This window comes from Rhinatrema bivittatum, chromosome 19 (assembly GCF_901001135.1).
Source record: "Rhinatrema bivittatum chromosome 19, aRhiBiv1.1, whole genome shotgun sequence".
NCBI lineage: Eukaryota > Metazoa > Chordata > Amphibia > Gymnophiona > Rhinatrematidae > Rhinatrema > Rhinatrema bivittatum.
In genome coordinates, this window is record NC_042633.1 from 44,605,928 (window position 1) to 44,627,873 (window position 21,946).

Here is a 21,946-nt window from a genome sequence, read left to right on the forward strand (position 1 = left end):
CTCTGTTACCTGTAGATGATGCTGGGGACCACCTCAAGATGGCAGTCTGTGGCCCAATGGAAAGACGCAGCACTTATGACAGATGGGGCTGGGCCAGCAGCTGGTGACAGGATGGGCAGTGCAGCAGTGGCATGGAAGGCATCTATCAGGCTCTCCTCCACTGGACTGGTGGCACTGGTGCCCGTTCCCCTGGCCTGCTGTACTGGGAAAGTGAGCATCTTGCCTTCCCTCACAATGGGATGCAGCTGAGAATGTGCACTGTGGGGTCACTAAAGCAGTAAATTTTGCATGCTCAGAGTCTCTGTGGCAGTCCTGCTACTGCCTCTATTCATTGCAGTGGTTTCTGGAAGTAGGCACAGAAGCTGTGAGTTGAGGAGGTGGCAGCAGGATGGCCATGGGGGGGCCAAGGCATGAGGTGCACAAACTGCTTTAATAACCTCATAGCTCCTGCAGGCTGTGATTGTGAAAGAAGAGGTTTACTGTGAGACGCCCTTCATCTGTAATAGCATTTTAATTTTGATTGTTTAATTTGATTTAATTTTGTATTGTAATATTTGTTTATGATTCTTTATTCAGCTCATAGGTCAGCCATTCCAGCAATAGTCCTCAGCTAGGGATCACAGCTCCTACTGGAGGTTAGCTCTCGTGCACCCTGAGTCTGGCCTCTAGATGTCGCTGTTGTGCAATGGTTGGGAAGGCCCTCTCTTCCCAAAGCTTGTGAGTGATGTTACTGCCACACCCCTGGCCAGCCTGGGGACCAGAAGCCAGACCCGGGAGCTGAACCCAGATTCCCTCACGGCAGCGAGAGTCGTATCCTTCTGCATGAAATGGTTCTTCGTTCTGTTTTGCTTCATTTTCTTCCTAAAAGTGATTTTGTAATGTATTATCAGTAGAGACCTTTGCTTCCCTTCTCTTTCGTGCTATGTAAATAGTTTCACAAGACTAATCTGAAGGGTGTATAAACATGATTTTTGTCCAAATAACTCCATTAGTTCCAGGAAAGGAAACCTTCCCGAAAAGCCAGTGACTGTTTGGCTGGCCATGAACTCCGTGTAGGCGTTCCTCCACACTGCTAGGTTTATTAATTTTCCCAATGTTTTAGGATGAAAACACTTAATACAGAGCACAAGTATTGCCACAAGTAACAGCATAAAAGCATGAAGGAGATACTGGCACGTTTCAGTAAATCTCTGTGAGGCAGGTAACAGCCCTGAACATGAGACAAATGTCGCAAGCCAGCTGCCTGCAGATGCTCAGCCCTTTCACATGGAGAAGGAATTAAGATCATGGCTGTGGGGAACAGGAGCTGCAGGCTCCTGACTGATTGGGAAGTCACAGCAGTCACACAAGTCAGTATTTTAAAAAAGGGGAAAGCCCACTTATCTCTACCTTCAAATTTTTGCAGAATTTTTTCACAGTTTTGTGGAGGCAAAATTCCCATCCCCAGAAATTAAGTTAATTTCTTCTTGGCATCTTCTTAAAGATGATCTACAAATATATATATTTCATGCTTGCTTACCCTTTTATAAAATCCGCCTTTACTGTAACATTTATTTTATACAAATAAAATGAATTGAAGGCATGTGTGTGCCCAGGTATGTGCGGGTGTATGTGTAAGGATGTACATATGCATGTGCAGGTACATATGTTTATGTGTATGCACAGGTATGTATGTTTGTGTGTATATGTGTATATATATATATATATATATATATGTGTGTATATGTGCATAGATAAGTGTCAGAGAGGTAACGGTGGTGAAGCCACTTGGCAATAGTGATCATAACATGATCAAATATGAACTAATGACAGGAAGGGGGACAATAAGTAAATCTACAGCTCTAAAACTAAATTTTCAAAAGGGAAACTTTGATAAAATGAGGAAAACAGAAAAAAACTGAAAGGTGCAGCTGCAAAGGTTAAAAGTGTTCAACAGGCATGGACATTGTTTAATCCTAGAGGCGCAGTCCATATGTATTCCACGCATTAAGAAAGGTGGAAGGAAGGCAAAACGATTACCGTCATGGTTAAAAGTTGAGGTGAAAGAGGCTATTTTAGCCATAAAAACATCCTTCAAAAATTGGAAGAAGGATCCATCTGAAGAAAATAGGAAAAAGCATAAGCATTGTCAAGCTAAGTGTAAAACATTGATAAGACAGGCGAAGAGAGAATTTGAAATGAAATTGGCCATAGAGGCAAAAACTCATAATAAAAACTTTTAAAAATATATCTGAAGCAAGAAACCTGTGAGGGAGTCTGTTGGACCATTAGACAACTGAACTGTTAAAGGGGCTCTTAGGGAAGATAAGGCCATTGCAGAAAGACTAAATGAATTTTTTGCTTCCATGTTTACTAATGAGGATGTTGGGGAGATACCAGTTCTGGAGATGGTTTTCAGGGGTGATGAGTCAGACGAACTGAACGAAATCACTGTGAACCTAGAAGATGTAGTAGGCCAGATTGACAAACTAAAGAGTAGCAAATCACCTGGACTGGATGGTATGTATCCTAGGGTACTGAAGGAACTCAAAAATGAAATTTCTGATCTATTAGTTAAAATTTGTAACCTATCATTAAAATCATCTATTGTACCTGTAGACTGGATGGTGGACAATGTAACCCCAATATTTAAAAAAGGTTCCAGGGGCGATCTGGGAAACTATAGACCAGTGAGCCTGACTTCAGTGCCGGGAAAAATAGTGGAAACTATTCTAAAGATCAAAATCGTAGAGCATATAGAAAGACATGGTTTAATGGGACACAGTCAACATGGATTTACCCAAGGGAAGTCTTGCCTAACAAATCTGCTTCATTTTTTTGAAGGGGTTAATAAACATGTGGATAAAGGTGAACCGGTAGATGTAGTGTATTTGGATTTTCAGTAGGCATTTGACAAAGTCCCTCATGAGAGGCTTCTAAGGAAACTAAAAAGTCATGGGATAGGAGGTGATGTCCTTTTGTGGATTACAAACTGTTTAAAAGACAGGAAACAGAGTAGGACTAAATGCACAATTTTCTCAGTGGAAAAGGGTAAACAGTGGAGTGCCTCAGGGATCTGTACCTGGACCGGTGCTTTTCAATATATTTATAAATGATCTGGAAAGGAATACAATGTGAGGTAATCAAATTTACAGATGATGCAAATTATTCAGAGTAGTAAAATCACAAACGGATTGTGATAAATTGCAGGAGGACTTTGCGAGACTGGAAGATTGGGCATCCAAATGGCAGATGAAATTTAATGTGAAGGTGCAAGGTGATGCATATAGGGAAAAATAATCCTTGCTGTAGTTACACGATGTTGGGTTCCATATTAGAAGCTACCATCCACTGGAAAATACATTGAAATCGTCAGCTCTTTGTGCAGCAGCAGGTACAAAAACTTAGATTGTAAGCCCTCTGGGGATAGAGAAATACCTCCAGTACCTGAATGTAAACCGGTGTGATATCTCAATTGAGATGAATATCGGTATATAAAAATAATAAACAAATAATAAACAAACAGTCAAAAAAACAATGTTAGGAATTATTAGGAAAGGAATGGTTAATAGAACAGAAAATGTCATAATGCCTCTGTATCGCTCCATGGTGAGACCGCACCTTGAATACTGTGTACAATTCTGGTCGCCGCATCTCAAAAAAGATATAATTGTGATGGAGAAGGTACAGAGAAGGGCTACCAAAATGATAAAGGGAATGGAACAGCTCTCCTATGAGGAAAGGCTGAAGAGGTTAGGGATGTTCAGCTTGGAGAAGAGACAGCTGAGGGGGGATATGATAGAGGTGTTTAAGATCATGAGAGGTCTAGTGTTACTTCTGCCGCGGGGTCCACAGCGGGGCGCCCGTGCTCCTGGGAGCGGCAGGGCTGGCTTGGCGGCGCGGTCCCGTGCCCATCGGGGCGTTCCCTCCGGCGCTGAAGCCAGCATTTCCACGCTGACGCTGGCAGCTAGGTCCCGTGCAATTCGGAGCTAGGACACACACCCCTTGACGTCAGACGCCGACAGAGGGTCAATCTGCGCGGGAAACGGGCTATTTAAAGAGAGCCTTTTTCCTCTGCTCTCTGCTTCGGCCACGGTGTTTTTGGGAGTTCTCGCGTTTGGATTTGGTTAGTTTTTGTCTGCTCTGACCCGGTCTGCCTTGGTTCCTGATTGCCTGCTGCCTGCCCTGACTCGGACTGCCTTTCGGATTACGCTGTATTACTCCTGTTCCTGCTTCCTCCTACAAAAGGTAAGCGGTTTACAACTGTGGTTCCACTAAAATCTGAGCAGCAGTCATAACATCTAGAACTGGTAAATGTGAATCGGTTATTTACTCTTTCGGATAATAGAAAGACTAGGGAGCACTCCATGAAGTTAGCATGTGGCACATTTAAAACTAATCTTAGGTTTTTTTCACTCAATGCACAATTAACAGCTATTAATCAAGTTGTGTTAGGGAGTAGCCGCTGCTATTAATTGCATCAGTAGCATGGGATCTACTTAGTTTTTGGGTACTTGCCAGGTACTTGTAGCCTGGATTGGCCACTGTTGGAAACAGGGTGCTGGGCTTGATAGACCCTTGTTCTGACCCAGTTTGGCAATTTCTTATGTTCTTATGTGAATATATATGTGCAGGCACATGTGTGTATGTTTGTGCACAGTTATGTGTGGGCATGTGTGTATATGTGCAGTTATGTGTGTGTATGCGGGGGGGGGGCTTATGCAGGTACATTTATTTATTTATAAAATTTTATATACCGTTATTTAGCGGGTTCCATCACAACAGTTTACATAGATCTAGGATATGCATGTGCACAGTATGTGCAGGATTGTGTGTATGTTTGTAGGTACATGTGTGTATTTGTATGCACATAGGTGTGCACAGGTATGTACAGTTGTGTGTATATGTGTGCATAAGCACGAGTACAGGTATATGCAGGGCATGTATGTACGTGTATGTGTGTGCACACATGCATGTGCAGGTCTGTGTGTATTTATGTGCACAGGTATGTACATGTGTATGTGTGTGCTTATGCATGTGCACAGGTATGTATGGGTGTGCATTTCATCTTTGCAAATTCTTGTATGTTTTATGATTCATTTTTCTGTTTTTCTTCATTATTTCCCAGATTTGATTTTTTTTTTCTTTTGCACACTACCCTGTCATTGCCTGGTGATACAGAGATTTGGAAATTCCGAGGTATGCAAACCCCTGTCCAGTTAATGAGTAATTACTGTACTCTTTCCAGAAAGTGTCTGATTACACAGGGGGCAGCCTACATAAAACTCTGCAGGCTCCGTGAGAAGGTTCTGTGCACCCCTCGTCCAGCATCATGGGGGGATCGCCTCTCTGTCTGACCCTGGCACTGCTCTGCCTGGTCGCCCAGTCTCTCAGTCAAGTACCGTAAGTATATTTCCAATGGGTGCCCTATGGCTAAGCGTAAGGAAGGACTTAGGAACGGGGACTGTTTCCTACGTATCTCACAGCTATGTAAGATAATAAGTCAGAAGAGTTTTGGTGTTCATAAAATTAACCTGTTAACGAGAGCATTCTCAAATTAGCAACCCCTCCAAAGCAGTGAACGGCAGAGAAGTGCTTGTATACAGAGATGGGGAGAAATGTGATCAGGGCTCACACTTGATGGCGTTCACCCCTAGGAGGGGTTTCTCAGATCATCCCTGCTGAACGTAATAATGCAAAGACAGAAAGCTGGGGTAAAATTGACAACTGCCTTCATCATGTTTGAGATTTTACCATGGTTACCCTAATTTTTCTCTTGGTATCAATGCTCTCAGCAATGGAATCCATTCCACCCCTGGGGAAACGCACACATTACCAGGGTGGGTTTGCGATTACTGCTTTCAGATCTTGTCTCCATGTGTGATCTGCAGCCGCAGGGGTAGCACTTGAGGCTTCTCTGATTTTATAAGCACAACCTTCACATTGTCCTGGTGAGGTCACAACTTCTCAGCATCCAGCAGTGGAAATGCAAGCCCAGAATTACCCCAAACATTGAGTTTCATTAGGAGAAGATCCTGGAAGAAGCTGATGTCAGATCTTATTTGAGACCTAGGATGGGAAATAGGAACAAGTTTGGTCAACTCTGCTTTCCTTGTTTGAATAGCAGGAACTGAGGTAAATTTGGAGAGGGAGGTGAAAGCATAACATCTGCACATCCTTACTGCTCCCTGAATCTTACATCAGAGAGCAGCCCAGCCATCAATCTCTCACCTCAAGGAAGCTGGACCCAGGACCCATTGAGCCCCTCATCCTGTACATAAGAAAATGGGTAATGATTCAGATGGACTGAATCAAATCACGGTGAACCTAGAAGATGTGGTAGGCCTGATTGACAAACTGAAGAGTAGTAAATCACCTGGACCGGATGGTATACACCCCAGAGTTCTGAAGGAACTAAAAAATGAAATTTCAGACCTATTAGTAAAAATTTGTAACTTATCATTAAAATCATCCATTGTACCTGAAGACTGGAGGATAGCAAATGTAACCCCAATATTTAAAAAGGGCTCCAGGGGCGATCCAGGAAACTACAGACCGGTTAGCCTGACTTCAGTGCCAGGAAAAATAGTGGAAAGTGTTCTAAACATCAAAATCACAGAACATATAGAAAGACATGGTTTAATGGAACAAAGTCAGCATGGCTTTACCCAGGGCAAGTCTTGCCTCACAAATCTGCTTCACTTTTATGAAGGGGTTAATAAACATGTGGATAAAGGTGAACCGGTAGATATAGTGTACTTGGATTTTCAGAAGGCGTTTGACAAAGTTCCTCATGAGAGGCTTCTAGGAAAAGTAAAAAGTCATGGGATAGGTGGCGATGTCCTCTCGTGGATTGCAAACTGGCTAAAAGACAGGAAACAGAGTAGGATTAAATGGACAATTTTCTCAGTGAAAGGGAGTGGGCAGTGGAGTGCCTCAGGGATCTGTATTGGGACCCTTACTTTTCAATATATTTATAAATGATCTGGAGAGAAATACGACGAGTGAGAGAATCAAATTTGCAGATGATACAAAATTGTTCAGAGTAGTTAAATCACAAGCAGACTGTGATAAATTGCAGGAAGACCTTGCAAGACTGGAAAATTGGATATCAAAATGGCAGATGAAATTTAATGTGGATAAGTGCAAGGTGATGCATATAGGGAAAAATAACCCATGCTATAGTTACACAATGTTAGGTTCCATATTAGATGCTACAACCCAAGAAAGAGATCTAGGCGTCATAGTGGATAACACATTGAAATCGTCGGCTCAGTGTGCTCAGAAGTCAAAAAAGCAAACATAATGTTGGAAATTATTAGAAAGGGAATGGCGAATAAAACGGAAAATGTCATAATGCCTCTGTATCGCTCCATGGTGAGACCGCACCTTGAATACTGTGTACAATTCTGGTCGCCACATCTCAAAAAAGATATAATTGCAATGGAGAAGGTACAGAGAAGGGCAACCAAAATGATAAAGGGAATGGAACAGCTCCCCTATGAGGAAAGACTAAAGAGGTTAGGACTTTTCAGCTTGGAGAAGAGACGGCTGAGGGGGGATATGATAGAGGTGTTTAAAATCATGAGAGGTCTAGAACGGGTAGATGTTAATCAGTTATTTACTCTTTCAGATAATAGAAGGACTAGGGAGCACTCCATGAAGTTAGCAAGTAGCACATTTAAAACTAATCGGAGAAAGTTCTTTTTCACTCAATGCACAATTAAACTCTGGAATTTGTTGCCAGAGGATGTGGTTAGTGCAGTTAGTATAGCTGTGTTTAAAAAAGATTGGATAAGTTCTTGGAGGAGAAGTCCATTACCTGCTATTAATTAAGTTGACTTAGAAAATAGCGACTGCTATTACTAGCAATGGTAACATGGAATAGACTTAGTGTTTGGGTACTTGCCAGGTTCTTATGGCCTGGATTGGCCACTGTTGGAAACAGGATGCTGGGCTTGATAGACCCTTGGTCTGACCCAGTATGGCATGTTCTTAAGTGCCGTGCCAGGTCACACCCAGGACCCATCGAGTCCCTCATCCCGTACATAAGAACATAAGAAGTGCCGTGCTGGGTCACACCCAGGACCCATCAAGCCCCTCATCCTGTACATAAGAACATAAGAAGTGCCGGGTCACACCCAGGACCCATCGAGCCCCTCATCCTGTACATAAGAACATAAGAAGTGCCAGGTCACACCCAGGATCCATCGAGTCCCTCATCCTGTACATAAGAACATAAGAAGTGCTGTGCCGGGTCACACCCAGGACCCATCGAGCCCCTCATCCTGTACATAAGAACATAAGAAGTGCCGGGTCACACCCAGGACCCATCGAGCCCCTCATCCTGTACATAAGAACATAAGAAGTGCCGGGTCACACCCAGGATCCATCGAGTCCCTCATCCTGTACATAAGAACATAAGAAGTGCCGTGCCGGGTCACACCCAGGACCCATCGAGCCCCTCATCCTGTACATAAGAACATAAGAAGTGCCGGGTCACACCCAGGATCCATCGAGTCCCTCATCCTGTACATAAGAACATAAGAAGTGCCGTGCCGGGTCACACCCAGGACCCATCAAGCCCCTCAACAGTGGAGTGCCTCAGAGATCTGTACTTGGACCGGTGCTTTTCATTTTATTTATAAATTATCTGGAAACTAATACAACAAGTGATGTTATCAAATTTGCAGATGATACAAAATTATTCAGAGTAGTTAAATCCCAAGTTAATTCACCAATTCCTTCTTAATAATTCCTAACATTCTGTTTGCTTTTTTCACTGCCGCAGCTCACTGAGCCAACGATTTAATTGTATTATCTACTATGATGCCCAGATCTTTTTCCTGGCTGGTAACTCCTATGATAAAACCTAACATCGTGTAACTACAGCAAGGGTTCATTTTCCCTATAGGCAATACCCTGCACTTGTCTACATTAAAATTAATCTGTCATTTGGAAGCCCAATCTTCCAGTCTCACAAGGTCCTCCATAATTTATCACAATCCAATTGTGATTTAAGTACTCTGAATAATTGTCTATATTGATGCATACTTAGGCTATGTATGGGTTGTATGTTATGGAGTATTGGGTTCATTATAACTGATTCTCAGCTTGATGTTAGATTTTGATTGTCTGTTTTGGTGTTGTATAATTATACATATTATAATCTACCCCCTACAGATACTAATGTACAACTTGTCATCCCGAAGGAAAACTAGTATATATCTATCTCCCCTTCCCCAAGGGACACTAGTGTATATCTATCTCCTCTTCCCCAAGGAAAACTAGTGTATATCTATCTCCCCTTTCCCAAGGGACACTAGTGTATATCTATCTCCCCTTTCCCCAAGGAAAACTAGTGTATATATCTATGTTCTCTTCCCCAAGGGACACTAGTGTATATATCTATCTCCCCTTCCCCAAGGGACACTAGTGTATATCTATCTCCCCTTCCCCAAGGGACACTAGTGTATATATCTATCTCCCCTTCCCCAAGGGACACTAGTGTATATCTATCTCCCCTTCCCCAAGGGACACTAGTGTATATATCTATCTCCCCTTCCCCAAGGGACACTAGTGTATATATCTATCTCCTCTTCCCCAAGGGACACTAGTGTATATCTATCTCCTCTTCCCCAAGGAAAACTAGTATATATCTATCTCCCCTTTCCCATGGGACACTAGTGTATATCTATCTCCCCTTTCCCCAAGGAAAACTAGTGTATATATCTATGTTCTCTTCCCCAAGGGACACTAGTGTATATCTATCTCCTCTTCCCCAAGGGACACTAGTGTATATATCTATCTCCCCTTCCCCAAGGGACACTAGTGTATATCTATCTCCTCTTCCCCAAGGGACACTAGTGTATATATATCTATCTCCCCTTCCCCAAGGGACACTAGTGTATATATCTATCTCCTCTTCCCCAAGGGACACTAGTGTATATATCTATCTTTCTTCCTCAAGGGACACTAGTGTATATCTATCTCCCCTTGCTGGTTATTACTAGTATATATATTTCTCCTCTTCTTTATGGATTTTGTTGTTTATAATTCTCCTTCCCTAAAAGATATCTGCTTAAACATTTCTCCCTTTTGATAGGTGTACTCTCATCACATCAAACGTCCTACGATTGGACAGCCAGGAGACCGTCTTGCTGGAAGCACACGGTCTGAATGTTGCAACCATGGCCACCGTAACAGTCTATGACTTTCCCCAGAAGAAACAAAACCTTTTCAAGATAGATGTTCCACTAAACCAAGAAAATGGTTACATGAACACAGCACAAATACAGGTGGGTAGTGCCTGGACACCTTCAATGATTGTTCCCTGCTGCAGGCCAAGCTCTTAGTGCTCTGAGAATTTTTTTGGGAAAACTTGTTAAAAGCAGAACTTTTAAACTCCAGGCCCAGCTGGTGCCTGACAGGAAATGTTGAAACATCACCTGAAAGCAGCGAGGTGGTCTAAGTAACATTAGTTTAGATTCTCTGCCCAGATCCTAGTGGACAAACGTCTACAAGAATATAAAAAATCATCATCATCTTTCTTCTTCAGGCCCCTCAGCCTTTCACGGTGGCTGTGTTCATGCCATGGCAATTTAAGAGCTGTGTCCGACTTAGAGAAATAACAATTTATTCCCATCTGTATCTAGGTTCCCTCTAAAGACATGAAGAAAGATTCCAAAACCAATCAGTATGTGGCTGTGGAATTCAAGACTCCCGTATGCCAGATGGAGAAAGTGATTCTTGTTACCTTTCAGAGCGGCTACATCTTTATCCAGACCGACAAAACCATCTACACCCCTGGATCCACAGGTAGCTTAACTGCCGGCATCCCAGTCTCTTGGGCCTGCGTTTGGTGCTAGGCGGGTGACGAGAGGGCTCCTGCTGGGAGTGCCCACAGTAACAGTTACCTCCCGGCGGGTCATAGAGCTGCCCTGGAAGCAGCCTTGTCACACCCTTGGATCTGGAGAGGCGTGAATGCACGACAGAAGGGGGGGGCTGGAAGGAGGGAGAGAGAGGCCTAGGTTACTCTAAAGCACATCAGGATGCTCAGATAATCAGGGCTGAAGTTTCCCTGACTTTTATATAGGGAGGATCTCGAGCATCAGGAAATCTTTGTTTGAAATAAGGGATGTGCCTTAGTTGAGGAGGATTGACCGTGTCTTGAGCGTGTCTTCCTGTTGCCCCCGCGTTCATGAAGTGATAAAGTTAAATGTCAAACTGTAGAAGGAAAAGCATTGTCTCACTGCATAATTTTCTTCTCTTTCCCTCCTCGGTTCAGTCTATTACCGTGCCTTCACCATGGGCCACAAGCTAGAACCGGTCAAAAAAACCGTCATTCTGGAGTTCGAGGTGAGTCCAAATTTCCCATAGTCCAGTAATCTCTGGAGCAGGTGCTCTGCGCCGGAGGCTCAGCCTCGTCCCGTTACAGCTCCATGCCTGGCCCACTAAGGACCTCGCTGCGCTTATTTGGGGAGATCTTCGGCAAATAACCGGGAAAGACGCCAAGGTTCCCGCCAATCCTTGCTTAGAGCGCGCGTAACAGCGACAGAGGTTGGAGAGCTGAGGCTGTGCGATATTGTGGCGTATTTCTGGCTCCCTGCGAATGCCTAACAAGCCTTTCGCCTTTTCCAGACTCCTGATGGCATTATCGTGAAGAGGGAGCCAGCCCAGTCCGAGGATAACACGGGCATTGTTTCTCAGTCCTACAAACTCCCGGAGCTTGTGAAGTAAGTGAGGGCGTGTAGGAACGTGAACTCTTAAGGAATTACACAGCCAGGATAAAACTGCAGTTTGCAATAAATTCTCAACGCTTCGCTTACCCCTAGATTCATCAAAACGTGATAATTTTCGCATGGACAACGCCCGCGATAAGAAAAAGGGCCAAGGCTATGATAATTTTAGAATTACCTTAAAGTTTTGAGAGCGAGAGAGACTTCTTTATAAGGCCTTCACAGTATTTAACTATTTATATCGTTACAGGAGGGCAGCTAATGACCCCAGGTGAGGTTTTGGTGGTGGTTTAGGGTTTGAAGACCAGTTTTAAGTTCTCTCGCCCTAGCTTCTCAGAACCCTGGTTATAGAGTCCATCAAACCAGGGCGAGAGAACACGGCAGAAATCTCATCTTTGTGAGACTTTCCTCGCTTCAAATCTCGCCAAATCTTCAGTGAGATCTACTGTGCTGTTCTTATGACTCGCTTTGCATGTAACACTGGTGCCAAAACCTCTCCTCGAGTTATTAGCTGGCTCTCCTACGGTGATATAAATAGTTGACTACCATGTGAGCCACCCCAGCAGCTCTCTCTCTCTCTGGATAATGCCCCTCATTCTCATTAATCCTTCCCAAACCACTCCCCAATCCCGCGCCTTTGAATAAAATTGACAAATTTGCATTCTCACCGCATGCTGCGATAGCTATCGTGGACGTTAACGCCATGACGCACTTTGAAGGGTGACGTTTTGGTGGATTTTCAGCTGAATTTAGGCCTGCAATTCATTTGCTTAGATGTAGGCACCTAAACCCGTTATAAAACAGACCTCATGGGATAGGCCCCCCAAGCATCCAAGGCCTTTAAGGACATGAGGGGGTCATGACCTCAAACTCAGGACAAAAAATAGTGAGCTTATCCCTTTAGCTGCTTCTCCCCTCTCCCCATTTCCCCCTAATTTTGCTGGCATACCATGTTCATAGCAGTAAAAGGGGCAAAGGCCAGAGACCTCCGGCTGCCGTGTTCGATGGGTTTAGGGGACGGGCTGAAGCTCAGTAGAGGGGGGGGAAAGGTTGCTGGACTTTGTTGACCGGGCAGCAGTACTGAGGGGATGGTCTCAGATAATTGCCTCCAGCTTTCCGGGCCGGCCAGGATATACCCCTGCATCGCCCAGAAATGCCCTCTAGGGTAGGAGTTTAAATGAGAGGAAATATGAGGAACCAGTAAGGAAGGAGAGCCTAATTTCACTTGTAATATCCTTACTGTAAAGCTTTTCTGAACACGAGCAGGGTGTGAGGTGCTCTGGCAGACCCCCCCTTTCATGAAGCTGTAAGAAAGGTCCTTCCTTAGGCTCCTGTAAATGGCCTCCTCATTGTCTTATGAAATGCGCTTTATCTTCACTTGTGTAGCTAAGCAAAAACTCAGAATAAAGTGGAAGAACATCTGCATTCAGCAGAACAGAAATGAGGAATTGGTTTCTTATGCTTTCCTTTCCAGTTTGGGGACCTGGACCATCCTGGCGCACTACGAGGATTCCCCGCAACTGAACTACAGCACTCGCTTTGATGTCAAGGAGTATGGTAGGGAGAGTGCAGTCCTGCCTAGCGGGTGTGCACCAGGAGGAGGGACTGTGCTGGGAGGGAGCTGTGCTGGGAGGGAGCTGGGCTAGGAGGGAGCTGTGCTAGGAGGGGACTGTGCTGGGAGAGAGCTGTGCTGGGAGGGAGCTGTGCTAGGAGGGGACTGTGCTGGGAGGGAGCTGTGCTAGGGAGGGAGCTGTGCTAGGGAGGGACTGTGCTGGGAGGGAGCTGTGCTGGGAGGGAGCTGTGCTGGGAGGGAGCTGTGCTAGGGAGGGACTGTGCTGGGAGAGAGCTGTGCTAGGGAGGGACTGTGCTGGGAGGGACTGTGCTGGGAGGGAGCTGTGCTGGGAGGGACTGTGCTGGGAGGGACTGTGCTAGGGAGGGACTGTGCTAGGAGGGAGCTGTGCTGGGAGGGAGCTGTGCTGGGAGGGAGCTGTGCTGGGAGGGAGCTGTGCTAGGAGGGAGCTGTGCTAGGGAGGGGCTGTGCTAGGGAGGGGACTGTGCAGGGAGGGAGCTGTGCTGGGAGGGAGCTGTGCTGGGAGAGAGCTGTGCTAGGGAGGGACTGTGCTGGGAGAGAGCTGTGCTGGGAGGGTGCTGTGCTAGGGAGGGACTGTGCAGGGAGGGAGCTGTGCTGGGAGGGAGCTGTGCTGGGAGAGAGCTGTGCTAGGGAGGGACTGTGCTGGGAGAGAGCTGTGCTGGGAGGGAGCTGTGCTAGGGAGGGACTGTGCTGGGAGGGAGCTGTGCTGGGAGAGAGCTGTGCTGGGAGGGAGCTGTGCTGGGAGGGAGCTGTGCTAGGAGGGACTGTGCTGGGAGGGAGCTGTGCTAGGGAGGGACTGTGCTGGGAGAGAGCTGTGCTAGGGAGGGACTGTGCTGGGAGGGACTGTGCTGGGAGGGAGCTGTGCTGGGAGGGAGCTGTGCTAGGAGGGGACTGTGCTGGGAGAGACTGTGCTGGGAGGGAGCTGTGCTAGGGAGGGACTGTGCTAGGGAGGGACTGTGCTAGGAGGGAGCTGTGCTGGGAGGGAGCTGTGCTAGGGAGGGGACTGTGCTGGGAGGGAGCTGTGCTGGGAGGGAGCTGTGCTAGGAGGGAGCTGTGCTAGGGAGGGACTGTGCTGGGAGGGAGCTGTGCTGGGAGAGAGCTGTGCTAGGGAGGGACTGTGCTGGGAGGGAGCTGTGCTAGGGAGGGAGCTGTGCTAGGAGGGACTGTGCTAGGAGGGACTGTGCTAGGAGGGACTGTGCTGGGAGAGAGCTGTGCTGGGAGGGAGCTGTGCTAGGGAGGGAGCTGTGCTAGGGAGGGACTGTGCTGGGAGGGACTGTGCTGGGAGGGTGCTGTGCTGGGAGGGTGCTGTGCTGGGAGGGTCTGTGCTGGGAGGGACTGTGCTGGGAGAGAGCTGTGCTGGGAGGGTGCTGTGCTGGGAGGGACTGTGCTGGGAGAGAGCTGTGCTGGGAGGGTGCTGTGCTGGGAGGGACTGTGCTGGGAGAGAGCTGTGCTGGGAGGGTGCTGTGCTAGGAGGGACTGTGCTGGGAGAGAGCTGTGCTGGGAGGGTGCTGTGCTGGGAGGGAGCTGTGCTGGGAGGGACTGTGCTGGGAGGGTGCTGTGCTGGGAGGGAGCTGTGCTGGGAGGGAGCTGTGCTAGGGAGGGACTGTGCTGGGAGGGAGCTGTGCTGGGAGGGACTGTGCTGGGAGGGAGCTGTGCTGGGAGAGAGCTGTGCTGGGAGGGTGCTGTGCTGGGAGGGACTGTGCTGGGAGGGACTGTGCTGGGAGGGAGCTGTGCTGGGAGGGAGCTGTGCTAGGGAGGGCGCGCTCTCCTCTGCCCTCTGTCTCCGTGTCACAGGCTCACATACCTTTCTCTTTCTTTTTCTTTTATTCAGTCCTGCCCAGTTTTGAAGTCAAAGTGGAAACATCTGAGAATTTCTTTTACATTGATCAGGAGGATTTGGACATTTTCATCTCTGCAAGGTGAAGAACGGTTTTTCCTTTACTCTGATTTCATGAGTGTGATCTGCGAGCGCTCTCTCTCCTCTCCCGCGCCTTCCTCCACTCCCCAAACCCACAACCTCCGGCTCATTGGCCGCATCTTCTCCTCCTACAAAGATGTTTGCAGCCTCCTTCCCCCTTACATTCTGACTTCTATCCTGACCCCACCTCTCTGTGACGAAGGGCATTGCCTCCAAGCTATAACGAGCCGGCCTGGGGGTTTGCGTAATGCGTTCTGCAATAGGAAGCCCAGACCTGAGGCCCTCTGCTAGATCAGGAACGGCTAAACACGGAGCACATTGGACCACAGTCGTTGTCACATAATTGGAGAGGAGTCAAACCCTACAGGGAGGCCTCATAGCTCATAGCTAGGACAGCCCGACCAAGAGGTGGAAGCTGCAGATCCACAATAAAGCTTGGGACTGGGGATCCTTCAGGCTTTATCACCGTGGCATGAAGCTACTCTTTATGAATCGTCCGTTTAAGTGTTAGCAGAAGTTCAAGTCAGTGTGCGCCATTTACTGTTGTAAAATGCTTTACCCTCGACCCTAAAATTAAGAGTCTGGGAGATGACTCCAGCTGCCTCTCTGAACTCTCGCCTTGACCCTTTGCCTACAGCTCCCGCCCTCGCTGAGCTCAGTCCTGGGCGTGCACAGATATTTCAAGGGCCAGCCTGAAACCCAGGTGGATTTCAGCGGATCAGGGGAGAAATCCAAGTTACTTGGCGCAGTCTGCCACAGATTTCAGGATATGCAGATTAGCCCAATGCACCTTTCTGCAAATCGATGAAACCTGCTCCGAATCTTGATGCAGTTCCCTGCTTTGTCGAAAGTGGCTTTGATTTTCTTCCTAAAAAGTCTGCAGAATTCCCCCCCAAACCGAGTCCTTTTTGCAGGTTGATGAAATAGTTTGCACGTCTCCCTTTCCGAAGCGGCCTCCAGCCGTGAGACTCCCCCTCCACCCATCTTTAAATCACCCCGCGTGCAGCTCACGGAGCCCTTTCCACCCTCACCGCAGTCCCTGTTTTACCTTTCACCCCCACTTCCTCACCAGCCACCTGGATGCTTGGCTCTCCGGGGGGGGGGGAGGACCCGTTGCTGCCTGTACTCCGTGTCGCCCTGGGGGGCGGGAAGTCCCTTAAAAAGGGTGGAGGTGCTCCTGGACGTGGGAGTCCAGGCTTAACCCTTGCCATTCTGCGCCTCCAGGTATTTGTACGGGAAGTCTTTGGAGGGTGTGGCCTACGTTCTCTGTGGGGTTCAGGTGGACGACGAGAAGAAGAGCATCCCGCAGTCCCTCCGCAGGATTGAAGTAAGTGTGCCGGCACCCGATATCCCCTTCTTTCTCGGAGCGGAAGACTTGGAAATTGATCAGCGGGTCACCCAACTCTGAAGGCCAGTCCCCGGCCCCTTTAAGGCGCGTTCGCTGCTGGGCTCACTTCGTGCGTTGTCAGATAATAACCCGGCTGAGCAGGGGTTTGGTTTAAGTTTTAAGCAGGGAAGGCAGCAGATGTGGAAGTCCTTCTACAAGCTGTAAAGAACAAGCCCCTTCATTTTAAGGAAAGAGGGAAGCCCCCTGGGGTGGACGTCTGTGACTGCTCTCCTCTGATTTTTAAAGGATTTTCGCACCTTTTCTTCGGTGGACGTCTCCCACATGGCGAGGGGGGGTCGATCCCTTGGGCGCTGCTGGCTGCGTTGTGTGCCACAGTGCGGCCGCCCTCCGCCTGTTCCTCGCGGGCTTCCCGGAATCCATCCCTCTTGGGCCCGGCGTCAAATGTTTCTCTCGTTTCTCGTAGATAAAAAATGGAGAAGGCCAAGCGAAGCTGGAAAGGGAGATGCTGAAGTCGCAGTTCCGGGACTTGAACGAGCTGCTGGGCCATAGCCTCTTTGTCACGGTGACGGTTTTAACGGACACAGGTGGGTGGCAGTTTTCTGCCTGCAGGGAGAGAGCGCAGGGCTGGAAGGTGAAAGGGCCCTGCTTCTTACAGTGCAGGCTTAGCAGACGACCCTGGAGGTCTGGGTCTCCTTTAGGTAAGCGGCGGCTGAAGGTCGGGCTTTCACAACACCATTTCCTGAATACCGTCTGCTGGGAAAGGAGGCGTCTGGGCAGCTTTGAAACTTCACTAAAGATATTTGGGAGGCTCCAGGCAGACAGGAAGTGGAAGGTGGAAAGTCCCTCTAATCACCATCAAATGTGGCACCTCTGGTCCTGTCAAGGCTAGCGATTCACCCCCTTCCTTCACCCACTTCTGCCACATCTGTAGGCAGCTTCTATCTCCCTCCCTGAGGCCCCTACCGCAAACACGTGGAGGACCACACGGGGCAGGAGTAATTTGGAAGCCCCTCTTTTCCCCAGACACCCCACGTTCAGGTTGATTTAAAAAAGCATTGTTCGCACAGAAATGGCCCCCCCCCCCCCATACGTGTGAGCCATGTGGGTTGTGGGCCAGCAGCACGGATTTTATAAAGCTGCAAAATACTCGCCTCTGCACCCGCGCGTGCATAAGAAATTCGGGGGTAGAAAAGAGGCGGGCATGGGCATTGCAGGGTGGGGCCAAGACTTAGATTTTAAAACCGAAAACTGCAGCGCGCTTACGCTGGATACCCTCAGATCTTTAATGCTGCTCTTGAGGAGGAGCAAGGCTGAACATCTCCAGTTCTAGGGCTTTTAGAACAGGGAGGGGGTCTGGGTCAACTGGGGGGGGGGGGGAGGCAGGTAGGATGAAGAACTAAAGAGATCTGAAAGATCTTGCTATTAACTGGATAAACTGGTGGACTAATTGCAAAACTGGGAATGTGAGTTGCCTGAGCATGATTTGAAATTCGCTGCCATATGTGCATAAAAGCCAGCAAGGTCCTGTGGAAGACACGTACGCTACCTGTGCTTGAGTAACCTCTTAAAATTAGGAGCCTACTTACACATGATGTGAAGAGCCTTCCGCCTGCTTCCTTTCATGAGGAGTGATGTGCCTTCCACATGCTTCCTTCCATGGGGAGTAAGGTAGAGAGCCTTCCACATGCTTCCTTCCATGGGGAGTAAGGTAGAGAGCCTTCCACATGCCTCCTTCCATGGGGAGTAAGGAAGAGAGCCTTCCACATGCTTCTTTCCTTGGGGAGTAAGGAAGAGAGTCTTCCACATGCTTCTTTCCATGAGGAGTAAGGTAGAAAACCTTCCACATGCTTTCTTCCATGAGGAGTAAGATAGAGAGCCTTCCACATGCTTCCTTCCATGGGGAGTAAGGTAGAGATGCTTCCACATGCTTCCTTCCACGGGGAGTAAGAGAGAGAGCCTTCCACATGCTTCTTTCGATGGGGAGTAAGGTAGAGAGCCTTCCACATGCTTCTTTCCATGAGGAGTAAGGTAGAGAGTCTTCCACATGCTTCTTTCCATGGGGAGTAAGGAAGAGAGCCTTCCACATGCTTCTTTCCATGGTTATGAGATAATTACCAATCTCATAACCAGTTATATATTATTTATTTGTTGCTTTTCCGCTCTACCTTTCTTCCTGGCTACTCTAGCCCCCAAGTTCAATGCCCTTGTTTTATGTAACTTTGCTTGATTCAGCCTTCTCGTTTTTGGTTACACTTGTTCATCCCCTAAGTTCCATGTAAACCGGCCTGATGTGAATTCTATTCGTGAAGTCCGGTATAGAAATATATATTAAATAAATAAAATAAAATGAGGAGTAAGGTAGAGAGCCTTCCACATGCTTTCTTCCATGAGGAGTAAGATAGAGAGCCTTCCACATGCTTCCTTCCATGGGGAGTAAGGTAGAGATCCTTCCACATGCTTCCTTCCATGGGGAGTAAGAGAGAGAGCCTTCCACATGCTTCTTTCGATGGGGAGTAAGGTAGAGAGCCTTCCACATGCTTCTTTCCATGAGGGGTAAGGTAGAGAGTCTTCCACATGCTTCCTTCCATGGGGAGTAAGGTAGAGAGCCTTCCACATGCTTCCTTCCATGGAGAGTCTTCTGCCGGTTTTTTTTTAATGCATGTGTTTCTTTGCAGGAAGTGACATGGTGGAAGCCGAACGGACAGGAATTCAAATTGTGACTTCACCATACAAAATCCTCTTTACAAGAACACCCAAGTTTATGAAGCCTGGCATGCCCTTTGACCTTATGGTAACCTTTGGTCTCACTTTATATACTTTGTTTTCCTACTGAAGCTCCTTCTAGAATCATTGCCCATTTCTGTCTGAATGTGGTGACACACACTGTGACCCTGAGATAAAATTGTGAGTTTGTGTGACTCACAGTGGTACTGCGAAGGTGTGAGGTTTGTGCGACACACTGTGATTTTGTGGGTAATACAGAACATGATTCTTGTGTGCTCCCTAGTGAGCATCACGCACAGAGAGAATTTGATTTGCTGCCGTTCTCAGAGGCCCTTTTTCCTCTCTCAGGAGCCATGCCAGTCTCTGCAGGTGACCTATGCTTCACGGTATTCCACCTTCATTTTAGGTCTACGTAACAAATCCTGATGGCTCTCCTGCTCACAGAATCCCAGTACAAACCGATGATGGACAGGTTTCTGGAACAACTCAGGAAGATGGAACCACAAAACTGACAATCAACACACAGGCTAATGTGAACCAGCTACAGATTACCGTAAGCACCCCCTCACGCTCCTGTGAGTGTGCGGGCTGCACAGTTGACGCATACGTTGAGTACCTTGGAGAAGGGTGAAGAGCACCAGCTGTGCTCCTTCTGTTGTTGGGATGTTGCAGAGATCTGTGTGCACATTTGCTTAAGGAACGGAAACAAAAGCGTGGGCGTGATGGAACAGGGTGCGGCGCATGTCATGGGCAGTCCTTGGGTACAGGGTGGGTAGGATTTTGCTACAAAAGTGCACGTGAAGATTAGAAAACGCCATCTAGGTGCGTACCTTAACTCCCCCCCCCCCCCCCCCGAATGTACTCCCAGGGAAGATCCTGCGTGGAGGGAGGAGACCTTTCTGGCAGCCAGTTAATGAGAGTAAATCACTCTGCAAACGCTCATCCACTAAAAAAACAATAACAACTTTCGAAAGAAGTAATAGTAGTGATTATTTAGAGTATGCCACCCTACCACCAATAATTCTGGCAAAGCAGGAGGTCTGATATATCACAGCTATCGCCCCAAGAATCTATTAAAATGTGGGGAAAAATTTCTAAGCCCCTCTCCAGCGGACTGATGAGAGACGTAAAGGTTGACGTGCATTGAGGGATGTGCAACACCCAAACTGAGATAGAGGCCTCCCCGGCTCCTTCTGTTAAATGCAGTTTTGTTTTAGAGATTACTCGTTGGAGGGGGGGAGGCCCTGTTGGGTTGGGTATGCTATCTACCCGGACGTGGAGGCGGGGGCCGTCCCTGTGCATGTCTTTCCTCTGCCATCGCTTCCTCTTCTGTGTTTCAGGTTAGAACCAACTCTCCAAAGTTGCCACCAAATCGCCAGGCTGTAGCGTCCATGTTGGCCGAAGCTTATAGAACGCAAGCCGCCTCCAAGAACTACCTCCATATCGGGGTCTCCGCCATAGAGCTGAGACCCGGCAATAACCTTCCGGTGAACTTCCACATGAAGAATGATGACCTGAGTGCTCAGAACTCAGTCAAATACTTCACCTACTTGGTAAGGACGTGTGAGAGTCGCACAGGAGTTCAGCAGGTGAAAGCTGCAGTAGCAAAGAAGAGTTAATTTATCCACTACCTTACTAAATGAAATTCCCTAAGCCTTTTATGCCCTGTATGTTTGTCTTGATTGGGTTGTAAGCTCTACCGAGTAGGGACCTTCCCTTACGTGTGTTTGCGCAGCTCTGCGTATGTTGAGCAGTGCTATAGAGATGTTAAGCAGTGGTAATAATATCAGAGCCCAACACCTGCAATCCCTACATTTTTTCTGGAAAACCACAAGAATACGTCAGCAGACCCATCCCACCCACCTTCCTCATGGTGTAAGGTAGCGGAGATGGGAGCCCCACCGGGTGATTCCTGAGGGGATAGCTCACGAGTGAGCCAGGACTGGGAGAGGACTCAGTAGAAGGAGGGATGACGTTTGGTGATTTAAGTCAACGCTTGGAACTCCTGCCCCGGCCTCAAGATGTTTTTCCATTTCATCAGATAATGAATAAAGGGAAGATCCTTAAATCAGGAAGGCAGGCCAGGCTGCCTGGACAAAACCCTGTCACGATGACCCTGAGTATAACTCCGCAGTTCATCCCGTCTTTCCGTGTCGTGGCTTATTACTACCTGGAGAGAGGAGGCGTGAAGGAGATTGTGGCAGACTCGGTCTGGGTGGATGTCAAGGACACCTGCATGGGAACGGTAAGGATGCTTAGGTTACAGCAGGGGAGAGGGGGACTGTATCAACGTTGCGGCCGCGCTCCCAGGGCTATTACTTCTGGGTGGGTTGAATCGTGGGAGTAGATAATCTGCTGCTTTTTCTACTGCCGCGGGAGGCCTGCGGAAATGGACACGCATTGCAGCTGCTGTTTCCCTGCTCAGAAGTGCCACGTTTATAGGTATATACTGTGTTATTCTTGTAAAGTGCTCCCATGTTGTTACCCCTGGCATGTAGAAACGAAATAAGTCACATTTAAAATTTGTGCCGCCAGTCCTTCTGTTCTGTGCCTGAAAATCCAGATTCAAGACAGCAAAGGCTGCCTAAGAGGAACAGTCCATGAAATCAAATTCCCCATATTTTCCTCTTCGGATCGAAACGATTTCT

The 21,946-nt window shown here is 47.7% G+C and overlaps 1 protein-coding gene across 1 annotated transcript in view; it reads left to right on the forward strand.

Moving 5' to 3' along the window:
* Positions 1-5,227: 5,227 nt before the first annotated feature.
* Positions 5,228-21,946, forward strand: part of C3 (complement C3) — a 63,683-nt gene continuing 46,964 nt past the window's right edge. The window contains exons 1-13 of the mRNA XM_029584745.1: positions 5,228-5,382; positions 10,085-10,277; positions 10,635-10,797; positions 11,267-11,337; positions 11,620-11,714; positions 13,192-13,274; positions 15,140-15,227; positions 16,451-16,553; positions 17,038-17,158; positions 19,250-19,365; positions 19,705-19,851; positions 20,639-20,851; positions 21,340-21,543. Of these exons, the coding sequence (XP_029440605.1) occupies positions 5,312-5,382; positions 10,085-10,277; positions 10,635-10,797; positions 11,267-11,337; positions 11,620-11,714; positions 13,192-13,274; positions 15,140-15,227; positions 16,451-16,553; positions 17,038-17,158; positions 19,250-19,365; positions 19,705-19,851; positions 20,639-20,851; positions 21,340-21,543 (1,668 nt within the window). The 5' untranslated portion in view covers positions 5,228-5,311. The remainder of the gene's footprint in view (positions 5,383-10,084; positions 10,278-10,634; positions 10,798-11,266; positions 11,338-11,619; positions 11,715-13,191; positions 13,275-15,139; positions 15,228-16,450; positions 16,554-17,037; positions 17,159-19,249; positions 19,366-19,704; positions 19,852-20,638; positions 20,852-21,339; positions 21,544-21,946) is intronic.